Genomic DNA, 11,741 nt, shown 5'->3' with positions numbered 1-11,741 from the left:
TTAGAAATAAGCTCAATTGGAATAAATTTTAACCTCAAATTAAATATGGGTCACGTTTGTGTGAAGAATGCTGATATGAGATATAAAACATAATGCACTGTCTGTTAACAGACAATTTGTTAACGGTTCATTTGTATTTGTAAATCTGACTGTAAAAGAGTCAGTGCCTCACCAGCTGTCAACCTCACCGCACATCACTGGAATTTACAGCATTCAAAGTAAGCAGATTCTGCTTCATTACAGCTGTAAGATATATAAGCAAGGGAAACAAATGTATTAAAATAACCAAAGCTCAGTAGTTCTGGACAATCATCAATACAGCTGTAATAGGCATAAACAAGTAAGATAAAGTTATGAAAGGTAACTAAAAGGAACTACAGGTATGAGAAGTAACTAAAGCTGATAAAGTAACTAGAGTCCATAAGACTCAAATCTTACAGTATTTATATCTATCTACTCATCATATATGCTGCATACATGTGTTAGGGTTAGCTGACATGAAAATGTTGCATCCTTTAATGGAAAGAGGAAAAAATAGAAAAATTGAAAAACAACAACAACAACAACAACAAAAAACAAAACAAATCTGACTATAGGAAAAACAATCTAATAAATACAAGCTGATTATATTTGGTGTGATTTAAAAAAATGTTGTAGCCTATTATGTAAAATCATGAAGGAAAACAGATATTTGTAATCTTAGAAAAACAAAAAAATGCTGTTCTCTGACTGTTTTTTTGTTTTATATTAAGTAATATATAAACAAAACTGATGTCTAGAATCACCAGCTAGTTCTTGTTTTGTCAGTGTTTATTTGGCGAGCTAGGGAGTTGTTAGGCATTTTTAGTCAGATAGACATTGGTCAGACACTTACTCGGACTGCTTCGTCTCTCGGAGTTAACGGTGAAAAGAACTGGGTCCAACAGAGTATTTCACTGACATCTTAAATTTGATACCTGTTAAGTGAAATCTTCTCTTGGTTTCCACCCCCTCGGTCGAATGCTCCTTTTGCCCCGCCCACGTATTTGAAGCGACAACACCGCCAAAATCTGTTCTCCCACGGGAAAATGAGTGCTGGTACTGAGGAGCCCCGATGGAGAAAAGTTCACTCCGCTACAGGGGTGATACCACGTTCCAGACACGGACACCGAGCTGCAGCGATACGGGAACTGATTATTGTGTTCGGTGGTGGAAACGAAGGGATAGCGGAGGACCTCCATGTTTATAATACTGGTAAGCTACTGTTAGCTGGACGCTGGCTAGCAGGTTAACAGCCATTGTTTTTAGCATGCACGGGAATGAAAAAACACACCAGCTAACAGGTCCTTTGCTATGTGCTTTGGTTGTTTGCTGACAAGTTCCTCGAAAATTTTACCTTTACTTTGTATGGTGGGATTACGGGACTGTTATTGCGAACTATCCACGAATTAGAGTTCCATATGTTTAGCTAGATTCTGTTAACAACTCTTTAAAAGCAAAGACACGGAGCACAAAACATGGAATGAGATCGTCATTTGGTTAAGTGAACAGCTGAAGTTCAAGAAGTGAGCCAAAACAACACAGCTAAACGTAGCTTAAACCCTATGAATATGTAGCTATCCTAGTTTTGGTGGAGGCTTTTATTTAGGTAATGTAATTAACGTGTTAACACTTTGCACTTAATGGACACATTCATTATTGTACTAGATTCTGTATAGATTGTGTGTTGTTGAGGTCATTATGTGAAAAAATGTCATTAAAATTTAGCGTTTGTGTTTAGTCCCGTTTAGGGACTAAGGTGTTAGTTCAGGTAATATTTACCTAGCTGCTGCAAAAATATGAGCTGTGTTCAAATTGAGTGTACATCTAAAAGCAAACATGTGCCCGAATATTGTATTCAGTGCAATGCCTGAGATCTGCCCATTCTCCCAGTCTCCAAGCAGTGGTTTCTTCCTGCAATGAGGGGTGACATCCCACCTGGCTGTGCTGCCCATGGCTTCATCTGTGAAGGCACTCGAATTCTGGTCTTTGGGGGCATGGTGGAATTTGGAAAATACACCAACAGTCTATATGAACTTCAGGTACTTGCTTCATATTTATTCTGTGCTCATTCAATCCCTGGTGCTGTTATGTAGAACATATTAAAGTCTGGTCTCTGGACCTGTGTGGCTCAGGCTAGCCGCTGGCTGTGGAAAAAACTGAAGCCCAAAGCTCCCAGGAATGGCTCACCTCCCTGCCCTCGGATTGGACACAGCTTCACTCTTGTGGGCAATAAGTGTTACCTGTTTGGAGGGCTGGCTAATGATAGTGAAGACCCCAACAGCAATGTACCAAGGTAGTGTGCACATATACACAAGGAATATAACATCTGGTTAAGAATTTCTTAAAACTGTGGTTTTAGAGATGCTTTTTTCTTTGGATACGGGCTGGTGGTGGGGTAGTTGTGGGATCTGCTTACTTACATTTTATTTAGCAAGCGCTGTAGTCTTATAATGCTTAAAGTATAACTTTTAAATCTCTTTATACCTGTAATGAACTTAAGGTGATCATAATGGCTGATCACTGGCTGTGGACCAGTCTGGCATGTAAATCCACAATTATATTTAGGCAGCAGACTGGAAATGGTACAGTTTGAGACATAACCTCTATATGAGAGACAACCGCATACATGGGTTTAACACTTTAACACTTTATCATCTTAGGTACATGAGTGACTTCTATGAGTTGGAACTGCAGTCTGTTTCGGGGGTGAGAGGCTGGGGCATCCCAGAGACGAAGGGTGGTGGTCCCTCAGCACGGGAGTCCCACACCTCAGTTGCTTATACTAGCTTTGGCTCCCCAAAGATCTTTATTTTTGGAGGGATGCGAGGATGCCGATTAGATGACCTCTGGCAGCTTGACCTTGGTAGGATGGCCTTTTAAGACAGAATATATTGACTATGCAAATTTGAGAAAGGAAAATTGAAATGTTTTGCATCCTTAAGATACTATCTGGAGTCATATAAAATGGTGGTCTGTACTGCTAAATATTTAAATGTGCTTATTTCTCTCATTCTCTCTCCTTCAGACACAATGGTTTGGTCTATGCCTGAGACCAGGGGTTCCACACCACTTCCCAGAAGCCTTCACTCTGCCAATGTTATTGGAAACAAGTAAGGGACTCTTGACTGTCTGTGTCTGTTAAAGAAGATGTCTATCTTGTATGTGACACCTGGCCACACTGGCCTCTGACAGACTGGTGTATCCATATGCCTGAAGGATGTATGTTTTTGGAGGCTGGATTCCTGTTCCTGAGTCAGAAAAACACGGTGCTTTAGGAACCAAATGGATCTGCACTAACTCTTTAAGTGTGCTCAACTTAGGTGAGTAACTACAAATATCCAGCACACTCACATTTAGTAAAAACTAAACAGAAAACGTAATTGAAATTACATAGTTCCTAGGTTGTGAGCGGTTTTGGAAATTGTTCAGAATCACTCAAAGTGTTGGAATGTCTGACTAATATATTTAATATATTGATTTTTCTGTCGGAAATAAAAAGTTAACATAAAAATCTAAGGTTTTAACATTGTGTTAAATGTGGTGTTACACATTTTGTCAAAACTTGATCTAAGATTTTCATACCACTAGTCTGATTTCATAGGTGATGCATCTTGTTTTTGATTTGATCCATGGGCTTTCTGCATTCATAGAGGCCAGCAAGTTCACAGCTGCTGTGTTTTCCTGTCACAGACACTATGAACTGGCAGAACCTGGCCCCAGAGGAGCGAGATGATATTGAGTCCCAACTGCAGAGCCAGGGACCCCAGAGAGATGACCCCTATGCCTGTAGGCCAAGAGCCAGGGCTGGCCACTGCACCGCCGTCGTTGGGTCCAGACTTTACGTTTGGAGCGGCCGAGATGGATACTGTAAGAGCTGGAATTACCAGGTTTGCTGCAAGGACCTCTGGTACTTGGAGACAGGTGAGGACTTATTTTCAGAAGAGTGACATAGTAAAATTCAAGCTTATGCACCTAGTAGTGATGAAAAGATGAAACCTCATTGAAGCTTTCCAACCATTTGAAGCAAAAAATTGTCGAAGCTTCAAGTGCACATGAAACCACCTAGTGGTGAAAAGAATGTACCACAGGAATTTGTACTGACGCAGGGCAACTCACCCTTATGTTTGTTTATAGATTAAACGACTGAGAGTGTTTCTTCAAAATATGAAATGAATCCTGTGGCGTTTGTGATATTATTACCGCTCTCTGTAATACATGAAATAAGGAGTAAAAATTCACGTGTGTGACATGTCACTCTGTAAGCGTTTGCCTTCAGAACTATGACTAGCCTACTGTGCCTCCAGTACAATAAATTGTAGGCTGTTATATTATTGTTATTGTTAACATTAACAAAATGCCCACAGCCTATTCTGGAAAGCTGTCTTTAACGCACATGTGGGAAGACAGTTTGTGGGGTAATGGTGATATTCTTCATAAACAATATTTGCTTAATATGTGTATAATGAATACCGGGCAGGGAAGGGGAATTTTTTTTTTTAATTTATAAAACTTTATTTGCTGTATGTTCTTTGGGCTCGATCTCAATTTTTATTTTATTTTTTTACATATTATTTCCCCAGCCTTAGAAAAAAAGCTGTTTGCATGATGCAGGACTACAGAAATAGCTTATGTGTGGTGGTAGGCTACATACACGCCAGCTACATTTTTACCCAACACAACTATAAATTGTACATATGGTCATACAGATAATTTTGCTACTAAGGCTCTGAAGGAAAAGCACGTACAGTAGACCTATGCATTTTGGTAGATATTAAATTGAAATGTTCCCATTCTGTGGATAACTTCTGTTTTGGTGCTGATGTCATGACCATATAATTATTGGCAAACAATTGCACTGCAATGATCTCCAGTTCTACAAAACAACAAACTTTGCAGTCTGTCCTGTCCCCTTATATCTCAAACACATGCTCAAACATTCCACCAACTTCAAAGCACTTCCTGAATCAATAGCCCAGATGAAACGTCAAATGCCATCAGTGAGGTCACATTTTCTAAACAATACAAGCCTCAACACAAAGGTTCACTGTCCGCTGCCTTGAGTAATCGACGCACACTTCTAAAACCTCTGTGTTCAACCTATCATCAATAGCACCCAGCATCACATCCTGTACTCTGTCCTTAGATCGACCTGCCACCCCAGAGGCGGTGTTGCTCATCAAATCCACAGTCAGCATGCTTCATGTGGCATGGCGCCCCCTGGGGGCAGCAGACTGCTACGTCCTTCAGATCCAACCTGTGTGCCCTCCAAACACTGCAGGCAGTGACCCACCAGCCAAACCAGTCAGTCCAGCTGTGACAGGTGAACAAGAGGGGAAGGATAAAGACCCTGCAGGTGCATAGTCATCCTCTTGATGAGTTGCATTACTTTTAGGGGCTAAGCACAACGCGCAAAAAAAACACGGAATTGAAATACCAGACACAAATGGAGCATACTAAATGGATGGTTTCCGTACCCTATAAAAATACACTGGTGGAAGAAAATGAACATTATTAGTGCAAATGTAGAACATACAAAGAACTTTGTGTCATTACACTCAAATTTTGCTGGACTCTTTTTTTCAAGGCGTCCAGTCTCTTCATCCTCAGATTGAAGGAACCACTAATAGTGAGGAGAAAGCATTAGCTCAGGTAGATGTGACTTTGCAGTTTGTTTTGTGCCATAATCTAACAGTGCTTCTTATTTATAGTAAATATGTCTTGTTGCTTTAATTGTTCCCTGATTTTCAGGGTGCTGCAGCACAGCAGGAAACTTCAATGAAATCGTGCAGAGGCTCTGCAGAAACTCAAGTAGAGCGAGGAAGGAATGCTGGGAGAAACTTGGAAAACTTCCAGTCAAAATGCTGCAGTAAGTTTTGCTGTCAAGTGGTTGACGCTCAAAATGCTGGTTTACCCAGGATGATATTTAGTGTATGTTCTGACAAATTAGTAATGGACAATAAATGTTCCATTGGGTACGTCTGAAGTAGCAGAACTACTTTCGTCACACAGCATTAGGGAAATAAGAACAGTTGTTTGTCTAAACGACTGACATCTGACAAAATGTCAATAGACTTGTCTTCTCGCTTCAGCCTCAGCTTTGATCCCATGTCCTTTTGCACTCCCCATGTTTGTTGGTTGTAGCTGCTGGACAGGAGACATCATCAACACAGATCAGCAGCTCAGCTCAGCATAAGTCAGGTAATGATAATGCTCATATGTCAGTGATAAACCAGACTGAAGTAGTTTCAGGATTTTAACACTTCATGTGGATGTTTTTTTTCCCCTTTGATGGAAAAACAACCTTTTCCAGCTGATAATACAGCAGATGTCTACACCCATACAGATCAGGTCAGATCCACTTGTGAGCAGTAATTGTTAGCTCCTTCACTTGGCTTGGTTTAAACTGAGAATATAAACTGTCACCTCCAGGTCCAACAGCAGCCAGATGAAGCAGTTTGGTTTGATGTTGGAGTGTACAAAACCCTCTTCTCGGCGTTCACCCACTACTTTCTCCCTGTTGACAGTGACCAGGGGACAACAGCTGTCAGCAGCCGGCCCCCAAATACTAAAGAGGTAAAAAGCAGGTAGTTATGAAGATGTTGTAAAGGTGTCATTCAGCCATATCCTGTGCTTATTCATGTAGCTTTTGCAAACATGAATCTTCACTGACTCATCCTCTGTTCATCTGTTCCTCTTAACATCATCCTCTCTCCTCAGAGGAAGCTGCCCAGGCCTCAGGACTTCCAGGACAGGGAGAAACAGGCGCTGGCTCCAGGTCAGACCTACAGGTTCAGAGTTGCAGGCATCAACTGCTTTGGCCAGGGAGACTTCAGCCCAGTCAGTGAGTTCAAGACCTGCCAACCTGGTTTCCCTGGAGCGCCCTCTGCTGTCAAAATTACCAAGGTGGCATACTGAGAAAATTCAGAAACAAAACAAGGAAATGTGATAAATTGACTGGGTAGCATGTGGAGTTTCAGTAACACTTTTGTTTTTGTTAGGCCAGTGATTTGGTCCACATCACATGGGAGGCTCCATCCTCTTCATCAGGCCGGATCCTAGAGTATTCCATGTACATGGCAGTGAGGAAAAGCCGCTCATCCGCCTCGGAGCGGCAAGGTCAGATGGCGTTCATCAGGATCTACCGTGGCACCAAGACTTCCTGCTCAGTCAGTTCCACTCACCTGGACAACGCTCACATCGACTGTTCTGCCTCCAACCGACCAGCTGTCGTCTTCCGCATCGCAGCCAAGAACGAGCAGGGCTATGGTCCAGCCACGCAGATCCGCTGGATTCAAGGTGGGGGGCTTGAGTAGTTTCAGCTTCTGCTCTTTTTTTCACTTTCGTTTATATGCAGGGTTCCCAAGCATCCTTGAAAACCTGTAAAAAGAGTTTTCCAATTATGGAAAAGTCATGAAAATTGAGACAATCTGTACAATGCCCTGAGAAACACAGCATAACCCTGGAAAATAATGTTCATATTTTGTGTTTTATCTTTGCTGAGAGTGAACTGTGAAATCTTAGCATGAGCTGGCAGCTGAAATTAAGGCAAGGTGTGAAATAAACTTAGAAGAGCAATGGTAGAGTTTTATTATGTGTTTTTAGTAATGTTTTTGTAAACTCTGAACACCCTAAGCCAAATAGCTTTTGAGTGCACCATGTCACATTATATTGGTGAAAATAAATGTAGTGGAATAAGTCTGAGGTGGCACAAATTAAATCACAGACAAATCACTACAATTCCAGTGAACATTTATTAATATAACAATATCAAACAGGCTGGTTACAGAATCACCTTTTCTCTGCAGAGGAAGTGGTTGTGCATGAGCAGCCAGAGGCGACGACAGTCCCATTCTCTTCTGTCTGCCTTTTTCTCTGCTTGCTCCCCTTGATACATCCTAACACGAGCTTTTATCTCAGCTTTTACCCCTGTTGATGCCAAATTTTTAGTTTCCCGTTAGTTATAACATCCCCTTTGTTCGGTGACCCAGCAAGTTATCCAAAATACTGTAGGGTATGAACTTAAGGATGTTCCTGCTTCAGCACACGAACCCCTCCAAACAATTTATAATAGTTAACAAAGTGCAGGGCAGACCTTGCAGGAGTACGGTTCCAGCCATTTAATGTTTAATCTTGGTTACCTCTAGATTAGCTTGGCACCCATCATAACTCTAAATAGTCTGTGTAATTATTTCAGATTGATAAAACCAGAGAGCCTATTCAAAAAACAAGAGGATAGTTTGTGAACGTGCACAGCTCCTGTTGCCGGTGTTGTGTTGTAAGTGGACCGCACAATGAACTATGACAGCATTAATTAATTAGAATTTCCCCTCCATAGATAGGTAAATAACGGTATATGTACCGGTGAAAAGAGATTTGTAACACTCTAAACAAAGCGGTTAATTGAGAAACCCCATATTTTAACTGGCATAATGCAGACATAGTAACTTCTCCAGCCTTACAACAATTCTCTCTAATGTTACAGAAACAAGGCATTAACAGACATGCAGCCTGTGTTTATTTTTTTATTTTTTTTTTTTACTTACCATTAAGTCCCATGGAGTAGTGCAAACATCATTCAATTTCAAGTAGCTCCAAGGGTGGTAAATCCAATACTCACTGTGTATTCCCCCACACGACCACATACAGTTCCAAAGTAGTGAAATTAATTCCAACAGGTAGCGTAGCACCGACAGTAACATCATGGGTCATTAATCTGCTCGTTAACCAGCAACACATCACATGTGGCAGACACACTGGCCTAAAGCAGTCAAAATAAACATTCTGTGCCCCAGGGGAATCCATCATTGATGAGCTGATCATTCACCACCGCGGGGGGCTTCACTAGCTGGTTGCTTGTAGGTTAGAGCCGGTCAGGTAAAACAGCGAGTCCCTGTACAGGAACATTCTCAGACATACAGTAACCTCAGACCCTGTATTTTTCTTCACATCCTCTGGTCACAATGCAGCAGGAGGTAAAATAAGCTACAAAACCAGGCACAGTTGAAAAAATTTCACTTTTACAATGGCCCCATGGATGCCTTTTTTTATATATATATATTTTTTTAAATAAGCTTTATTGAAAATCTGTAATGTTCATCGTAGGTACACCTCAACTGTGAGAGACAGAATCTACAAAAAAAATTCCAGTAAATCACATTGTTAGATTTTTAAATAATTTATTTCCATTTTATTGCATAAAATAAGTATTTGATACATGTGTGTGTGGGAGTGTGTGACAGGCATCAATAATCAACTAGCCATAAAGCACCTAAGGACTGGTTATTCAGATAAAATAATGTCATAGATTAACACATATGATTTAAAAGAGTGGGAACCCTGTTTATGACCATTTGCCAACTTAATTCATCTTCCTCTTTCTGTCCATTCAGATCTCAGCAAATTGCGTGCATCTGCATCCAAAGCGGACAACAGCACAGCAGCTGACCAGGGTGCTGCTGACAGATAACCATGCAAGACTCTCAAATTCTTTATAACATATTGATTTGTCTCATTTTATTCACTTTTTCTTGCAGCTTGAGCTGAAAAACTTTGGACATGTGGTGACATTTGGGGAAGAAGACTGTAAAGCAAAAGGTTCAGCAACACTTGCAGTGTTTTGAGCAACTTTAATGTAAAGATCAAAGAGCAATGTGTTTTGGCAAGGAGCCTTCGTCAGGGTCTATTAAAAGTATATAACAAAAAGTCCTTTAAGTATTACAAGTATAGAAAAAAATCCTTTAAAAAGACAATAATATACACTCTCATACATACTGGCCAATAAAAAATATGCACATAAATAGGTTAGGTATATGGTAATGTAGTTGTACCTCCCAACGGGCATTCAGCAATTTAACCAGTCCACAAAACATCATGGGCCTCCCCAGAAGGTTCTCAATTAATGTGTTTCTACAGTGGGGCCGCTTTGTTACCCTTTTTTCTTAACCTCTTGGGCTTCAGTTGTGTACCCTATTTTTGTTGCCTCCATTATATTTTGTTTTGTTTTCTCTTACACCTATACTTTAGATCTTATCTTTTTGTTTCCTGTGCTGTACTGTGGTTCTAATTCTGCCCAGTTGTTTGTTTGCATTGTATTTGTTTTTGTTGTGATTGGGGAGGCCTATGATGTTTTGTGAATTGGGTACATTGCTGAACAGTTTTCGGGAGAGCTGTGGCTCTGCCCTGAGTCTGCATTTTCTTGCATGTTCATTAGATGTGGTATCCATCAATCCATTATTTATACCGCTTATCCTGAAGAGGGTTGTGGGGGGGCTGGAGCCAACCCTAGCTTACACTGGGCAAGAGGCAGGTCACTAGTGTATCACAGGGCTAACACAGAGACAGACAACCACATTCATACATACAGACAATTTAGATTCACCAATCAACCTAAGCTGCCTGAGTTTGGACTGTGGGAGGAAGCTGGAGTACCCAGAGAAAATCAGGGAGAACATGCAAACTCCACACAGAAAGGTTGCCTGGTTTGGCCAAGGCATGAACCCAGAGACAGCACAAATCACTGTTCCACTATTTTTTTTGTTATGTACTTTAAACAGATCCTGATGAAGTCTCCTTGCTGAAACATGTTGGTATTAGGTCTTTACATTAAAGTTGCAAAACACTGTGAATGTTGCTGGACATCTTGTTTTGCGGTTAGTTTTCCCCTTGTTTATGCACCTTGACAGTGGATGAAGTTGTGCTAGAAATGTTTTCTGCATCAGGGAATTGACAATATATGCTACTCACTTGTTTTATATTTGCTAGTTTTGTTAATTTATTTTTTTATGTATTATAAGTAGCTGATTTTCACAGGAATTTTACATATGTAAAATGCTGTCAGGGCTGTTGTATTGGAAAGAATGTCTAAGTGGAGATCAGTTTTACAGTCCTTTTGACATGATGAGGTTCTGAATTATCAATAAACTATATAATGGAGTGTTGCTGTAGCCCATAACATTTTTACTTGTTCTAGGTTTGGTTTAAAATGTTAGAGTACTTTTGTCATTGTATCTGTTGCTGCAAGCATTCCCTGCATTCTCTGTATTATTTTTGTTAGTTTCAAGAACAAGATCAGTGATTTTTATTGTCAGTTCACTATACTGTATGTGCAGGACATACAGAAAATTGAAATACTGTTTCTGTCACCTAATACTTGAATGCCATACAATTTAAGAAACAAAAATAGAATAAGAAAATGAAATTACAGTAACTTGGATAAAACTAAATGATACAACCTAATAGGCTGTGACTCAAAATCATGTATAATCAGTTTAGTTTACAGATTTGTTGCATTTTATTTTCATTACTGTCATCAGATCACTTATCCCAGTATAATGTTTGACTATCATTGTAGGTGAAGTTTTTCAGTCCTTAATCTAATATTATTTTTTCAGCAAAAGAAGAGCACTTCTTTACTTTCTGATATTGATAAAACAACAAATTTCATACAGAAAATGCTACAGATATTCTAGGAAGATATGTACAGTATATGTGCATATATTATAACTAACTTCTTTTGACCAGTGTGTCAAAGTAAGCTATAGTAAGGCTGAAGATTAAGAGTTTAATTATAAGCTAACTGAAAGAGAAATGGCGAGAATTGTGGGATAGATGGCAAGGGTCAGTTCTATTATAATATTCAAAAGAAAGTAGGAGAAATGAGAGGAAGTACTGGAAATAGGAAGGAAGAAGATATGCTAACACTGAGATATGGGCATACTAGT

The 11,741-nt window shown here is 40.0% G+C and overlaps 1 protein-coding gene across 2 annotated transcripts; it reads left to right on the top strand.

The window, feature by feature from the left end:
* Window positions 1–865: 865 nt before the first annotated feature.
* Window positions 866–11,061, top strand: hcfc2 (host cell factor C2). 2 transcript variants are annotated; one of them, XM_020601536.1, is made up of 16 exons: window positions 866–1,233; window positions 1,912–2,060; window positions 2,154–2,314; window positions 2,682–2,884; window positions 3,047–3,131; window positions 3,238–3,341; window positions 3,712–3,942; window positions 5,165–5,341; window positions 5,606–5,670; window positions 5,770–5,887; window positions 6,163–6,219; window positions 6,332–6,369; window positions 6,451–6,594; window positions 6,739–6,924; window positions 7,020–7,317; window positions 9,411–11,061. In XM_020601536.1, exons 1-16 carry the CDS (start codon window positions 1,068–1,070, stop codon window positions 9,485–9,487), a joined length of 2,259 nt encoding a protein of 752 aa, XP_020457192.1. In that variant the 5' UTR covers window positions 866–1,067; the 3' UTR covers window positions 9,488–11,061. The 2 variants fall into 2 exon arrangements, with proteins under 2 accessions (XP_020457192.1, XP_020457191.1); XM_020601535.1 differs by having other exon boundaries at window positions 5,165–5,374.
* Window positions 11,062–11,741: the final 680 nt, after the last annotated feature.

This window comes from Monopterus albus, unplaced genomic scaffold (genome assembly GCF_001952655.1).
Source record: "Monopterus albus unplaced genomic scaffold, M_albus_1.0 scaffold51.1, whole genome shotgun sequence".
Taxonomy (NCBI): domain Eukaryota; kingdom Metazoa; phylum Chordata; class Actinopteri; order Synbranchiformes; family Synbranchidae; genus Monopterus; species Monopterus albus.
This window is presented reverse-complemented; position numbering and strand designations above follow the sequence as displayed.